Source organism: Pongo pygmaeus, chromosome 4 (genome assembly GCF_028885625.2).
Source record: "Pongo pygmaeus isolate AG05252 chromosome 4, NHGRI_mPonPyg2-v2.0_pri, whole genome shotgun sequence".
Lineage (NCBI taxonomy): Eukaryota > Metazoa > Chordata > Mammalia > Primates > Hominidae > Pongo > Pongo pygmaeus.
In genome coordinates, this window is record NC_072377.2 from 178615402 (window position 1) to 178631864 (window position 16463).

At 44.0% G+C, this 16463-nt stretch overlaps 1 protein-coding gene across 1 annotated transcript; it reads right to left on the minus strand.

Moving 5' to 3' along the window:
• Positions 1–3750: 3750 nt before the first annotated feature.
• On the minus strand, positions 3751–12892 carry BOD1 (biorientation of chromosomes in cell division 1). The gene is made up of 4 exons (XM_054488778.2): positions 12391–12892; positions 9333–9457; positions 5459–5655; positions 3751–4514 (listed from the first exon to the last, which is right to left on the minus strand). Exons 1-3 carry the CDS (start codon positions 12625–12627, stop codon positions 5460–5462), a joined length of 558 nt encoding a protein of 185 aa, XP_054344753.1. The 5' UTR covers positions 12628–12892; the 3' UTR covers positions 3751–4514; position 5459.
• Positions 12893–16463: the final 3571 nt, after the last annotated feature.

The following is a 16463-nucleotide window of genomic DNA, read 5'->3' on the forward strand; positions in this document are numbered from 1 at the left end:
TCAGCTGAAGAAAACATCTACCAACTGGAGGATCATTAATGGGTAAATCAAACAAATGCTATGAGACAATCGGTCAGGACATTTTTTAGTTGCAAGCTGCAAAAATGCAAGTAAACCAACATAGTAGGAGGAGTATGTACTGGGCAGCAGTAACTCGGGACAGGTCACGCACCTAATGAGCCAGTGGCTTTAAGGGAAGAGGTGGAAAGCAGAATGCCAATGGTATGGGTGGTTGACTGTATTTGGAAAGATCTTACAAGAAAGAAATGAGCCTACAGACAAGTTTTCCAGCTTGTCAGCAGAAATTAAGGGACAGTCCAGATAATTCGAGGACCTATAATGTTGAATAAGTAAACTGACTCGGCTCCAAACAACAAGAAACAAATGCAGAGAACAATGGGATGACAAAGACCTCAGTGTGATGATTAAGGAGGAGAGGGCACCCAAGCAAACTTTCCAGCTGGACAAAATGGCTCAGGGGGAAAATAGTCTGGTTTTTTTGTACAGAAGCCCCAGAGGTTTAAATCTAGACTCAAAGTTTAAATCTAGAGAGGCATAAGGGTAAGGGAGTGTAGAAATACAGCAGATTTGAGAACTGAGTCACAAAAAAGAACTGAGTGTGGCTTCTGGCCCATGTTACTGATTGCAATCAATCAGGTAAAATTCCCACTACATTTCTGAAGCTCATTCTGACAAAAATAAAACAAACTCACGAGCCCAGGTTCCAGAAGTGTCTGTTCAAAACTTAAAATATTCCTTGGGTCTCCAATCTCCTAGAGGATAAGGATTGAGAAAGCTGCACAACCTCTAACAAATTCTTGAATGTCTCTTTTGGGTGTGGCTGAAAAGGAGAATGGAAAGGGAGGATAATGGAAATGAAATAATCTAGTAGAAGGTGAAGCCAGAGGCCACAGAGGACAATGGAATGGGGAGACCCCTGCTAAAGAATGGAACCCAGTCCTAAACAAGCAACATCTGCCAGCCTAGGTGAAGCAGACTCACAGCGGCTGCCTACTGGGATTTTGGAATTGCTATGGGCCAGGAACGGCAAGGTTTCGCATTCTTCCCTGTTCTAATCATTCCTGTTGCTTATCAGGTGGGATGTTGGGCAGACAACCTGAGTTTTCTTAGGTCTAACAGAAGAGCTGCCTAGCCTCCACTGTAGAGATGTCCTGAACCTTGGGTTGGATGCAGTGACTAGATGGTATTTTGGGATCGTCTTCCATGGAGCAGGATGAGTATCTTTGTGGGGAAAATACACTATATATTTGGTGGCAGCCAGAAAGGCTAAGATAGACTTCTAGTACTCACCTATATTTGATTCTCCTCTTGTTCTGGTCACTTCCAAGGGACTATGGGAGAATTTTTTTAAATGACATACTAGTCTTGCCCTTCAGGAGCTGTTAGACACACACACAACTATGAATTAAAATGTTTCCTAAGCAAACGTGATTTTTAGCATGCACTAGAATCACCTGGAGGGCTTGCTGGGGCCCTCCACATCTCTGAGTCTGGAGTGGGGGCCACATTTCTAACAAGCCCCAGGGTGATGCTGATACTGCTGGCTGGGGATTGTATGTTCAGAACCACTGTTGTAATGGATCTGTTAGCACTTATTAAGTTCACAGTGCTAATGGGTGACACAGAATACACATTTACCCTCCACCCACCTGATGAGTAAATAGAGGCTAAGGCAAAATGATGGAAACAGGATAAAACCATTCCTTAAATTTTGCTATAGGAGCCACAAACCTCACTAAAGGCCAAAAGTTAAAACAATCAGGACTGGGTTGAGACGAGTTGGCAATACCAATCAAATATCTAAGCTGGTAACTGGAAACGTGCCAGAAGCAAGGATCTCCAACAGCAATCACAGATGCCATCCCAGACAAAAGAACTGGGCTTCAAAATGATACCCTTCTTCCCGCTTCGGCTGACCCCCACCGTACACGATGGGGCTCTTAAGACACTCATGACCGCAACTGGCTTGCAAGTGTTGGTAATATTTGTTCATGTATTAACTGTGTTTTACTGGGCTTTTGCAAATAGCAGTTTTCCGAACTACAGAGAGAGAGGCCTAACTGGCTTGAGGTCAGTGACAGCTAATTTGTTTAGGACTGAATTAAGCAAGGGTGTGTTTAAGAGGTGGAATTTTTTGGTGGTCTTGTCTTCCTCAGGATCTCAGAACATACACAATTTTTCTAGATTTCATATCACAAACCCAATTAAAACATGAGAACTCAGCTGAGGATGCAAAGAGGCTTACCTGGTGACTAGTTCCTAAGGAGGAAGAGGCTGGCCTTCTTTCCCCTAACCCTTCTAGTGCTATTGTCTTGACTCGCCTTCCTGTGTATGCCAATCTGAATATGGTTACCCAACCCAATCTAGGCACATATTCCCTTTCAGTGTTGCTAAGAGCCAAAAAGTTCATCGTCCGTCCCAACAGTAATGATGTGCCCAGTTACTTCTATAATCTCATGTTCTGCTCCATTTTTCTCAAATGAAATAATCTCTAATCTAGGTGACTCTTGGTGGATATAACAATGATTTAAAAAAAAATAGAAACTCTTTGGTATTTGGCATATTTAACATTCTGTGAAAATTAGGGTGTTTCTCATCAACTGGTCCAGCCATCTCTAGTAAAAGCAGCAGCAAATTAAGAGAACTGAGATGAACCAAAAACTGTCTGCCAAAAACATATATAAAATGCAGTTAATTGAGCATTTGGGGGCAGAAAGGGTGAAGCCTTCTCTGGGCTTTTGCCCTCTTTGTTGCTAGTTGAGGTCGGTGCGGGATAGGCAAGATGTTGGGAGGGTCAACACAAAGTAGCTGTGTGGAGATCTCCCTCCCAGAAGGATGCCTCACAGGGAAGGAACTTCCCATTAAAGCTATGTGGTCCTGAAGACACTCCAGTTAGTCTGAGCAGCTTTTCTGCAAGCACAGGACTGGTAATTCTGGCCACTCCGTGTCTGCCTAGTAGTAGAGAGGACTGGAGGGTCCATTTTCTGGGGTTAAGAACTTTGTTGACTCCTGCAACTGTAAGGCATCTTGAAATGGAACTGCACCTACCAGGTGGGAACAGACCACACTTCAGATATAACTGGCACCTGCCTTAAACGTGTGGCCAGTTTGCTTTAAAATTAGGGCACATGCTACCAAGCATCTTGCTGAATATGGTACTGCAGTCCTAATATAGGGGTATTCATGGTAAAGGTGGAAGTGGAGCCTTTGTCTTAACAGGGAACCAACTGAATTGGTTAACATTTTGATCAGATTAGCAGCAATATGCAGTAGTAGACTCAACCAAGAACCACAGACTTAGTTTGACATAATCTTGGATATGTTATCCAAGGCTTATTATACAGAGCATGTTCAGAGGCCTGGCAGCATCAGCATCACCTGGCAGCTTGTCAGAAACACTCACTCTTAGGTCCCACCCCAGAACTTCTTCATCAGAATATGCATTTTCCCCAAATCACCCGTTGTGCTACTTCTGCACACACAAGGCTGACAGACACTGACACACACCACAGACTACCTCAACTAAAGACCCGTGTCAGTAATAGCGAGGGAGGAGAGAAACAGCCCGCTACTAGCTACACCTACTAGTTTCATAGTTCCAAGTTATACGTACCAATCTTCACTGCCAGTAGATCATGTGTGGTGCACAGCGGCAGAGGACAAAGGTTGCCCTTCACAGACCTGAGGTCTAAGCTTCAGCTGAAGCTTCGGAGTAAGAGTACCAAATGATTTTATTATGAAAGATAAGCCATTTATTGACCATTCACTTTTCTAAAAAAACACAAATGTGAGAATAAAATAAACATACCTAAGACTCACTGGCCCCTCCAGGACAGGAAGCAGCCCTGGACAGAGAGCCTGCAAACGAGTTTCCTTATGCCTAATGTCTGAACTTCTCACACATTCTAGGATTTCATGTTTCATTACCTATTACAAAGGAAAGGAAACTGGCTAGAAGATTCATGTACAAGAAGGTCACAACTTTAAAGCTATCTGATGCTAATGACTTGTACAATCTGGTTTGCAAACTCTGAGAGACAGTATCAAATAAGCACTGTCAAAAGACTATTCCCAGCTAACCTTTATTGTCATTGTTCTTTGAAATTGTCTTTGGGACTGGCTATGTTCTCACTGTAGCTTCCGTTTGTCCCACAGCACAAACCCTAAAGTCCACGTGCAGTCTCTATGTTCAAGTATAAAAGTCTGTTTCAGGACAACCCTGGGTTGCTGTAGTGTTTCTCTCTCTGTAGTGTCTACTTGATGTCATGCCCTTGGACACGCTGGCCAAATGGCAGCACAATGCAGGGGGTGACACGGTCAATTCTCCCACTGCCGAACTTGCTCCCCTTTCAGTCTGGTCACTGCCCATGGTCAAAGTTGAAATCTTGAGATCAGTGACAACCTTGGCCTATCTTCAGTCTGAAGTTGCACTCTTATGTAACCGAATCCATTTCTTCACCAAAAATTAGCTTTCAAAAGGTGTCTGGCATATTCTAAAAAGGAAAGATAATCATATCAAAATGTTATTTATTGATAAGAGACTATATTCACTTATATGTTCCTAAAGGAATTTACAATTAAAAAGACTTAAAATGAATGTTTTACACTCCATATTGGACTCAAGGGCTTCTCTCAATAGAGGAACAAAAAGACAATCCTGATGCTCTCGCGTTGCTCATCACTGACGCTCAAAACGCCCTAGTCAATCCACCTCACTTACTGATTATAATAGGCATCTCAGAGAATCTTAAAAAGAGAACACCAAATCAGAATGAAGGGATAAAACATACCCCAACAGTCACCAACAATGGCTAAAAGTCCACTGCTAACTTCATCACTGCTCATACTAATGTCTCCCAAAACCTGCAAAAAGCATTCTTTTGTACATCTACAGCTGTTTAAAATTACATTTAATTCCAAATTTAATTTAAAAAGGGGCAGTGTTTCTAACAGAAGAATCCCATGGTAATCGATAGTGGTAAACAAACTCCTTCTAAATTCACAGAAATCGAGTCGCATTCAAAGAGGACTCTGAATCCCGTTTAGGATACCACTTCAAAACGCACTGCTTGATTTTAAATAAAATTGCAAGCCCAAGTTAACTCATGTCCAGGAGAGACTCATTTAAACATTTCAGCAAAATAAGACCTTCATTTGAATCCCCTTTATGCACACCAATCATCCCAGCTGATTTCTAATGAAGCATCTATCCATAGCTTCCGTGTTTAGCTCCTGGTGGAACAGAAAATCAGTCACTGACACAGGAAAATTCTACCAGCTGGTTCTCAGTAAAAAGTGACTTAGAACAGTAGGTGAAGTCCATCTGCAGTAAATACTTTCTGAATGATCCTCAATTACGGCCTACCCCATTCCTATCCATTTTATATATCTACAAGCCAGAGATGCATACTCCTGGACAGAAGATAGGATACTGGACCTTACGAAGTGTCCTGAGATGGAGCTGGAGGGTCCTGGCCTTCGGGCTCTGGAGGGGGTGCTGGCACAGCTGCTTTTTTCTGGGCTGCCAGGAACTCATGAATTGCTCGTTCTATTTGTGGCCTGAAGATGTGGTTAAGTTTTGGATCCACCACCTGAGAAATAATCCTGTCTACTCCAGCTTCCAACATCCCTGACCTTGTGGAGACAAACAGATCATTGTTATTTAGTTCCTTCGGGATTCATCTTTAACCCCAATAAGTGTCATGTGGGAGCCCAATAAATGTCCACCTTCAAAGCTACAGCCCTTCTAGGGAGTTTAGAGGTCAATCCACTTACCACACACGGCTCAAGCTATTTTCACTTTTGAGGGGCAATTCTCAACCAGCAGCTGGTATTCCTACTGCACAATCTCACCCACAATCACCCAGCCTTGTACAAAGGAACCAAAAACAAAACTAAGTGAGCTGCTCCAAAACAACAAACAAATGACAGACTGGTGAGAAAGAGTTTGACACGTGTGGCACTGAAAAGCTTCCTCGTACTGTCAAAGCCAGTGAGCCCCGAATTTGACTCCATTTCCTTCAACATTTATTCTCTTAATAGGCTAAGAAGAAGTAGCTCCAGCAGCAACCTGTTTACTAACCCTCAAAATTTAAACAAGGCCGATCAGTCAGGGCTGGGAGTATTTACATCACCAGCAATTCACCATGGCCTTCAGCTGTAGCTGCTACCAGTAACACATAAGAAGCAACTTGGAGGCAAACAAGAAATAGATAAACAAATTAGTTCCAAGCTCCTAGAGGGCTAAATTACATCCCCAATCCTTTCTGAAGTAGAGCAAAAATCAGAGTGTATCAATATCTATATTCAAACACTTGGGACAGGGTACTGGAAATGATGGTGAGAGGAAACAAATCATATTTGGACATTCTGGAAAATAGCCGGTAAGGTTCAAAGTGAAGTGTTCTTCTCAAAGGATTGAAATATTCCAATACCATCACAAGCATTGGGCAGGTTTTACTTATCTTCCTGTAGACTTGAGGCTTCAGAGGCCATTTAAGCCTTTGGGTAAAAATAGGCCGGGCAGCAAGTGGGCAAATGGTCTGTCAGGGTACAGCAAAGGAAAGACATGAGTAAATGTACATCATGATAAAGAAGACAAGAAACAGGCTGTGAACTGGGAAAGATGATTAGTGTGTAAAGTGCTCCATGGATTCAATGGTAACTAACAGCTTATCGACAGGAAGCCTAGATGTAAATACACCACCATTAGAGCACTGAAGGGCACATTTTCAGGTAGACCAGGCATTAGACAGTATCTGCCCTTAGTGATGAGCATCATTAAATACAGCAAAGTTAGCATCCGGCTATGGGTCAGTTACAAAGCAAAGCCACCTCTCCTCAGTCACAAGCCAATACCTTTCCAACTTTACCAAATCACTTCCTGAGTCAGATTGACAAGCGCCTTTACTAGATGTAAAAGCTTGATATTATCAACTAAATGCCTGTGTCCCCCAGACTTCCTATGTTGAAATCTAATCCTTAATGTGATGGCCTTTGGAGGCAGGGCCTTTGGGAGGCGATTGGGTCATGAGGGCAGAGCCTCCGTGAATGCAATTTATGCCCTTACAAAAGGGACCCCAGGAAGTTAGCGAGCTCTCTTTCCACCACACGAGAAGAAGAAGCAGTTGGCAGTCTACTGCCTGCAAGAAGGCCTTCCCCTGAACCTGATCATGCTGGCATCTTGGTCTTGGACTTCTAGCCTCCAGAATGGTGAGAAGTAAATTTCCATTGTTTACAACCCACCTAGTATATGGCGCCTTGTTAAAGCATCCCCGACTGACCAAAATCCCTGATCAGGGGAAACAAAGTACCAAGGGAGGGCAGCTCACTTTCCTGGAGATTCTTAAAGCTTTTGAGGAAAACATAAAATCTTGTTAGGAGCCTAACGTAGAAGATGGAATGAACAAATATTGTACAGTTAAGAGAGTTATTCGTCATAATTCAGTTCAATAGTACAGGCTAATTTCCTGTTAAACCCTCTAGGCTGTGGCACTGGGTTACAACATCTGGGCCAGAACAGCCAGGCCAGTGAGCCAATGCTCTGAAGGCCTGCAGTGTCCATCTGGGGAGAGCACCTGGGGGCAAGCAGAAAGTCTGTGTTTCAAAACTCCAGTAGATTTTGCCTCAAATTCAAAATGCTAGCAAGAATTGTGGAGAAATGTCCCAGTATTAAAGCCAAGTTCACGTTTTCAGGTTAAATACATTCTAAGTCAAATCAAAAAGCAGGAAAAAAAAACACAAAACTTCACAGAGGTGGTAAAAACTATGAAGAGAGAAAATGATTAGCATAAAAGTCAGGAATATGGCAAACTTCTGAAAGGAGGAAGGTATGTCCGGAGCTAGGCTGTTTTAGGGGATGTGAGTCCATTTCTCGACCTGGGTGATCAGGGGATGTTCTAATTATGTTTCACTGAACTTCTGTGCACTTTTCGGTATTACAATTCCTACTAAAGAAATGCAAGAAGCGCCACATGCATACCTCTAGAATGACAACCATGCTCATTACGGAAATCAAAGCAATGTTAACAGCCTTCATACAATCATGGCAACTTTCCAAATATTTCAAAATGTTCAGTGTTTTGATTTACTCAAGATAGGGTAAACACAAGTGACTTTAGCTGTGAAACAGGCTTTTCGTGAGGATGAGTGATATATGTAAAGACCAGTGCCAGACATGTAATAAAGAGTTGCTCGGTAAGGGGTAGCTACTGTCCCCTTCTTTCTGAAAGAGCCCGGTGCCACCAGTCTGCTCTCTGGAGAAAGGGAAAGGCACTCGGTACTGACTCCAGAATGACAAGGCACTGGGCATCTTCTGCTATCAGGCTTCTTCCCAGCATTCAGCCATATTGGAAGTACTAGCTTGTTAGTAAAACACTTTTAAAAACTTTAAAAATCTTAAAATCACTGCATATTCACAGGAAGTTGTGAAGAAGTGTCCAGGGAGTTCCACACACACCCTTCACTCAGCCAGCTCTAATGTCAGCACCTTGCATAACTACAGTGCAATATCAAAGCCAGGAAAACGACACTGGTCCAATCCAGACCTTATTTAGACTTCAGTTACACTTGCACTTATTTGTGTGTGTAGCTCCGTGTGACTTTACCATACGAGTTGTTGCACGTGAGCACAGCACAATTCAGTGATACTTAACTGCACCATTGCAAGTTCCCCCTCGTGCTACCACTTTCAAGTCACACTCACCCCCTCCTCCCATCTGTAACCCCAGGCAATCACTAATGTGTTCTCCCATTTCTATACCCTCCTCCACCTGCACTTTTGTGCGTCACTCAGATAAGCTATCAATAGCACATTTATTAACTAAGGTTCAGTTTGTTACTGTGAAGTACAATACTTTATTAAGACTATGCCTTCTTCCTGAAAGCTGTCACCATTACACTTTAGAGGTGGCAGTCCTGGTGGACTCATTTATTTCATATTCACCTGTGAGAATAAAGATCCAACTCCTCTTGCCCAAGATCCAAACCCTGATATCTCGGTATAAAACTCACATATATGTTTGGACGACACTGAAACTTCAAAGAGCAGGGAACATGTCTCGCAATTTGGAATGTCTTTTGATGCACCCAGTAGAGATGCACACAGGAGGCCTTCACAGGCTGCAGAAACTGGAATTTCAATTGAGTACTCTGCTTAACCTTAATTATAATAAAGAAGCAGACTGCTGCACCTCCTAAGTGATACTTGATATAAAGTCCCATCAACCTTGACTAAACAGAGACCTCAACCTTCTTGTGCATCACACTTGTGATGACTGCCTTTTCAAAAGCTTTAAATTCTGCTTACTTACTGAACCACACTCTGCCTCAGACCATTTCGCAATTGGTTTTTGTTCATTGTAGGATTCCATTCCTGCTTGTCCAGATGTGTTGACACAAAATTATCCACTTTCTGCCTCAGGTTTTGGTAAGCTGGCTAAAATGTTAAAAAGAAGAGGCAAGGTCAGAAGTTACATGCACCAAAGTTTTGAACTTAGTCTCTCAGAACAGTGCTTTTCACAGAAACGTTATTAAGTCTAAATACACTTCCACCGTGCACGAAGATCACCATGCAGTGTGGCAGCCAGGAATTAATGGTTAACACAAGTGCCCACTTTATGGTGGGTGGGCACAATGCCAGGCGCTTCACTTATTCCATTTGCTTTTAAGTAACTCTACATGCAGCAGGCCTGACAACAACCCACAGCCTGGACCCACACCTGGGCAGCCTGCAGCCAAGCTACCAGCTGAAGCCTTCCTAGCTCAGCTGAACTTTGGTAGACCTGCCGCCCCATGAGCATGTGAACAAGTGCTGGTTATAAGCTGCTGAGATTCAGTTTGCTAGGCAGCATTACTGTGGCAAAGTTTGCTAACAGTCAGGGAAATGAAGTTGACAAAGGAACCAGCAGGCCTCAATTCCATGACTGGCCTCTTCCAAAAGGCTGAGAGAGCAAACTCAAAGACTCCACTAAACCTGGAAAAGAGAAAGGCAAGGAAATGGGGGCAGAGGAGTAAAATTCACAGATACCATGTGCTATCTGCCCAGTAACGCCTTCTTTCTAATAACTGTCTTCCTCTCTTCACAAGGGTAGGGCAGAGGGTGCCACAGGAGTGGGTGCCTGAGCTACGCTAAGACAATGCAGACATTCCCTGGGATTTCCCAGATTGGAGCTGACAGCCTCTCTCTAGAGGAAGAAGCTGTAAAATGTAATCAAGAGATACTAGTAACCAAATGGATAACTCCACTCTGAAGCAACAGTAAAACAGATATCAACAGAGATGAAAGACATAGAACGAATGGGGAATATCTGGTTCCAAACGCATGTCTACCCTCTGGGAGAGTTTGTTCATTCAATCCTTCCTTGGATTCCAGGAGACAACAGATTCTCCCCTTTGCATAAAGCAGTTAGGATTATTTTTGTCCCTTGTAAGCATAAATCCTGATACTATACCGTCTGCTCAAGATAACTCACCTGGTTTGAGATGATACGAACTGTTTACTGAAAAAGGACAAAGGACAGTGAACATCACCACCAAAACACGTAACAAACCCAGGCGATATAGAATCATCTCAGTTCAAGAAGTCAAAGAAACTCATGAGCCCACTCATAACGTTTTACTGTACTACCAACCCCTCCACCTGTTCACTTATCAGTTCTATTTGTTTTTGGATGCAGTGCAAAGTAAATTACAGACATCTGTTCAATTTCCCCTAAATACTTCAGCAGTCTGGGGTGGGGCCCAAAACGTGCATTTCTAACAAGTTCTCAGGTGATGCTGATGTTAATCCAAGCACCACGCTTTGAGAACCACCGGGCTAAAGCAACAAAGGTCTCAGATAAGATATGCCTGAAAAAACACTATCTTCAAGAATTAAAACAACCTGGAATTCTCAGAAGGAAAGCTAAGGAGCTGTACATGGGAAGGTTCCAACCACTCTCCCTCAACAGCCGCTCAAGACGGTAGTCCCCTCCCACCCAAGGGATACGTTCCAAGACCCCCCGTGGGTGCCTGAAACCTCAGGTAGTACTGAACCCTATATACACTACGCATGAATTTCTTTGAGGGCCATTATAAAGTAAAATAAGGGTTACCTGAACACAAGTACTTCCATACCGCAACAACTGGGTAAATGAAACCGCAGAAAGCAAAACCTTGGATAGGGCGGGCTACTGTAGTCGCTTTTGTTTTAAAATCACACAAAACCTAACGGAATATGAGAAATATGAATGGAGAACTTGTCCTAGGAAAGGTGAAAGCTCTGTCAATACATACCTGGGACGTATATGTATTAAATTACTTTGTTTCAAGGACAGACTTCTAGTTGGGCTTTTCATCTTGGAGAAGGAACAGTGTATACCACTTTCTCTCTCTACATCCGTATTTACCACCTGGTTTACATGTCAGTTTTCTATCCTAGACTATAAGCTTTGAGGATGGGGTAGTGACTTATTCCTGTAATCACACAGCTTGGCAACTAGAGGCCAATAAACGTTCAACGAATAAACAGACTACGTTTTTCCCTATCTTAAGGTCTAATTCTAAGCTCACGATCTTGCTGTGAGGTAAGCAAAATGTTTCCATGACAGGCTCTGGTAGGAGAAATCACTACCCTGTAGGAGTCCAGTGACAGGGTCTCCTAACCTACAACCACAGTCGTGGTTAGACAAGTTTTGAAAAGGAAGAAAATGAACACTCCAGCAACTACTGTATGTCTGATACTTAACACCCATTATTTCGTTGAATCCAAACCACCCTGACGAGCAGGTAAAGTGAAATAGTGTTTTACTGGTGGGACTGACCAATGGCATTAGGATCTAAACTAGGCACCAAATCTCCTTTAATCAATGATGAAATGCAAAATGAGGGTGCTGTTTCTACAATTTATCTTAATTCAACCCCGTACTAGTCTGCAAACAATGAGCTACAGAAAATGAATAAACAGCAATAAAATGGTGATGACTGTGTGTTCAAATCATTGTGTTTAATGCCAACTTCTCAGTGGTGAGTACAGAACAGGTGGAAATTCTAAAGCACGCTTGCTTATCTACTTGGTTTCGAAGTTTGTTATTAAGGGCCTTAGAGGAGTTCCATCTTGGGAATGATACTGTCTAGGCTCTAAAACCCACACTGAAACCCCAAGTTCGGAGAAGGGACTGGGTAAAATCACAACTAGTAGTAAATGTATCAGGCAGGAACGCACGGTGCATCGCTCAGAAAGCTCTCCCTACTGTCCCAAGCAGTGTAAGACCTCCCTGCTGAGATTTCTAAGCTATCTTTTGTTTTGCTCTCGGCTTTCGAAAATCAAAGCTGCCACCCGGCGGCTTCACGTGCAGCCCCGCTCCCCAATCCCCAGGCGGCCGCAGCTACCTTGGTGTCCACGTCGGCCAGGCAGTCCCGGCGGAAGCTGTCAAAAAGGCCCCGGCTTTTGAGCTGCTCCACGATGAGAGCGATGAGCTGCGGGTCGCCGGGAGGCAGCGAGGCCGGGTTGATGGAGCCACCGCCCCCGCTGGCCCCAGTAGCGCCAGTCGCTGCCCCGGCAGAGGCCTGGCCAGTTCCGCCGCCGCCCACCGCGCCAGTTCCCCCGCCGCCGCCGCCGTCCGCCATGGCTGCGCCCCGGGCCCACAAGGGAGACCGACTATAGCTTCTTCTCCAGGACAGAAGGCCTAAAACGTGTAGAGGTGGTGAAGGGGGCGGTGAAGGAGGAGGGCCCCAAGGCGGCAGCGGCGGAGGTGACGGTGGTGGTGGTGGCGGCGGCGGGGGCGATGGCGGCGGGGGCGGTGGTGGGGGCGGCGGCGGCGAAGGCCCTCTCTGATACCGCAGAGGTTGTGGTGGACGCGGCAGAAACGGCCTGCTCGATTCCAGGCGCGCCCCAGATGGCGTCACCGTTGGCCTTTGCATTGTGGGGCGGGAAGTTTTCTGTGCCCATCTCCGGCGTTCTTTATAGGCAGCGGCCTAGCCGAGAGAAACTACAACTCCCGGCAGGGCTCGGGCTTGCTCGTCGCGATTTCGCGGGGCAATATGGGAACTGTAGGCGCAGGCCTCGTGATCGCTGCAACCCGCCCGGCCTTCCCCGCCCACTCTCTGCTGACTTCCCATTCAATCAACACGTCCCAGCAGTGCCTGATTATAACAGTCATCTGTGGAGCTGATTAAAAGTATAGATTACCAGCATTATTTCTTAAAGATTTTGATCCAGTATTTACGGGTCGAGACCTAGCAATCTGTGCTTTAGCATGCACTCCCACGTCCTTCTTGAACAACATGTTCCGGGAAATTCCGGAAACAGTGGAACAGTCAAACTTCTATTGTTCAGAAATTTGTGGGTTTCCCTCCTTTTGGTTTTAATAGCAATGCATACTCATTTTAGAAAATTGGAAAATAACGGAAAAGTGTGAAGAAGAAAATAAAAGTTTTCCTTAAGTCTGTCTTATATGTGTGTGTATTTCCTCCCAAATATTAAATATTGTCAATAATAAGCCAATATTGAATAATTGAAAAGTGCCAGGCGTGATGCTACGCACTTTACACGCACTTCTTCACAATAATTTAAAAAGCAGATACATACTACTATTATTGCTATTTACAGACGTAGAAATGGAGGCAGAAGAAAGTTTGTTAACCTAATCACATACCTAGAGGTAGAAAAGTAGGATTTGAACCCAGGTTTTGAAGATCTAAATCTTGCATTTTAGCCTGAGGTATCCTGAGAGCTAGTTGGTATCCCACAATAGGTAAGGCTTTATATCCTGATTTTTTTAAGTAGCCACAATTCACCATTGGAATCCCATAGCTGCCACCATTATCCGCTCTTCCCTTCATCTTTTGCCTGTTGTTAGCTCAACTCCCCCTCCCAACCTCAGCAATTATGTCTGCTATTGTTATTTCCTCATCTTACACAAGCAGTGGAGGGGATGTAAATAGCAAATTCTGCAATATCCTTGGCTCCAGCGAAGATGCAGAATTGGCAAAGATTGAGGATGTTCTCCACACCAATGTTTAGTACTCAAGACAGTTTAACTTTTTTTTTTCTTTTTTTTTGAGACAGAGTCTGTCACTCTATTGCCCGGGCTGGAGTGCAGTGGTGCAATCTTGGCTCACTGCAGCCTCCGCCTCCTGGGTTCAAGCAATTCTCCTGCCTCAGCCTCCCGAGTAGCTGGGATTACAGGCGCATGCCACCATGCCTGGCTAATTTGAGTATTTTTAGTAGAGATGGCGGTTTCACCATGTTGGCCAGGCTGATCTTGAATTCCTGACCTCAAGTGATCCACCCACCTCAGCCTCCCAAAGTGCTGGGATTACAGGTGTGAGCCACCACACCTGGCCAAGAGAGTTTAAATTAACCCTCAAAAGAAACATTCAGGTGTTGGATTATACTCATCCTCTAACACCAGCTCAATCGTTCACAATGGGTCAGTTAATGACAAACATTCTCTCTTAATAGCTCACCATCCTTGAGATTACCTGGTTTACATGACAGGCATTAGGATCTAATGTCTGTTCCTACTGGTTGACTCTACACTGATCACTCACCTTTAGCCCCAGGAGAAGCCCAGTTCAGGCTGCCTCAGCCCCAGGTTCTTTCTTCTCCAAGCCCCTGATCACTCTGACTAGTCCCTTCTCCATTTTTGGCACCCCACACCTTACTCTCCTTCCTCAGGGAAAATTCTTCTGACTCCAATAAGGTATTTCCTCCATGCTACAGACGCTCAAAGCCTCATTTTTTGTAGCAATTATTATAATTGGAAGTGAATGATTTACAGATAAATTGGCCACCTGAGTCCCCTGATAGGGTGTAAGATTTAGAATGGGGACCACGACTTGGTCATCACTGTATCTCCAGCTCTTAGCACAATAGTTCTTAGCTCAAAGAGAATGTATAAATTCCTGTCTGTTTCCTAAAGCTGTGGGATAGCATCACAGAGTATGTGGGTAGGATTATGTGTAGCCATAATCTTCAGAAAAGAAGGAGCATTCTAGCAGGAGATGATGGATGAATCTGTCATGACTTAAATGGGTAAGTGATCCTGGAGATTGTCTGCACATGGTTCACACTGTGACAATTTCACTGTCCGTCATGGGGACCTGTGTCTTGATTGCTGGGTCTCTGAACGTTGACAACAGGCTGCATTCTGTATTCATGACCTTCCCTCTGGAATTGAAGTAAATGGTGAGGGATAAAAGGGGAAGGGGATGAGGAGAGAAGATGATCAAGCCGAAGGGAGGCTTATTATTTATCCAAACCGTGGAATAGGAGGCCTCCACAACATCCAAAATGTATTCTTCTCCAGTCAAGAGACATGTAATACACACCAGCAGCCATCAGAGAGCGCCATTGCTGCATTAATAATCCAAAACATTCGGCAACGTCTGTGCGGAACATTGTTTTAACCTTGGCTTAGGTAGTAATCTGGTTTTCAGGTATCCTTCACGTAGCAAATTGTTGTTGCTTCTCAGTATTAAAACTTGTCTGTAATAAGTTGCCCGACCCCAAAGAATTACACATTTTAGGTGCTGGAATATTTTTTGTCAAAGGCTACATGAAAAAGTAGAACTTCCACAAGCCCAAATCTAGACCTCACAGAAACTGGAAAAGAAATGAGATCTATCATTTGCCAAGGGAGATATAAGAAAGTAGTCAAATGTACGGACTTTTTGCATCAGGTGACGCTGGATTGGAATCCCAGCTGGCAAAGCTGGATCATCCCTCTGAACCTTAGTTTCCCCGGGACAGTGGAGAGGCTTAAGTGCCATTTCGGCAATCCATTTTAGCACAATTCCTGGTCTTTAGCAAATGTTTAATAACGTATTATCATCGTGAATTTACATTTGGGTCAGGAGATTATTTAATTAACTTCTATTTCTCCTCTTAGCCTCTAAATTCCACAAAGGCAGGGATTGTCCATTTCAACCATTATTGCATCCCTAGCACCAAGAACAGTGCCTGGGACATCAGGCTCTCCACAAATATATGACGGATGAATGAAAAACAATAAAGGATGAGTGAATGGGAAATTTACTCTTCTAGGTATAGGATAAGGCCATTTAAGACTTTTGATAATGCCCTGGACCAAATGTCAGAATATAGTCAATATTCAGAGGGGTCAGGTACAAGCTAGGGATCTGTCCATAATATATGACTAAACTGGACTAAGAGTCTGGGGCTTGGAGCAGGCCCAAGGTTAGAAGATGACCTGGGAGTTGCCTTGGTAACCTTCCAACCTTCTAATCGAAGATCCTGGTCCTGAAGCGAGAGCATTCCAGAACCCTAAGACTGGGTCCAGGGCTGCATTTAGACACCACACCTGCTTGGGGTAGACTAGTTATTGGTCCTTATTTGTGATCATGAGGTGGCTCTTTTTCTTCTTACCTATGTATATTCATCCAAAGAGTCTTGCCAATTCTTAGTCTGGACAGCTGTTCATTTCTTAATTAACAGCATC

Coding starts and splice junctions, on each gene's coding strand:
- BOD1 (XM_054488778.2), bottom strand. CDS start 12,627: ATGGCGGACGGCGGCGGCGGCGGGGGAACTGGCGCGGTGGGCGGCGGC. Junction 9,458..12,390: donor TGGCCGACGTGGACACCAAG/GTAGCTGCGGCC, acceptor TTAACATTTTAG/CCAGCTTACCAAAACCTGAG. Junction 5,656..9,332: donor CTGAGGCAGAGTGTGGTTCA/GTAAGTAAGCAG, acceptor TGTCTCCACAAG/GTCAGGGATGTTGGAAGCTG.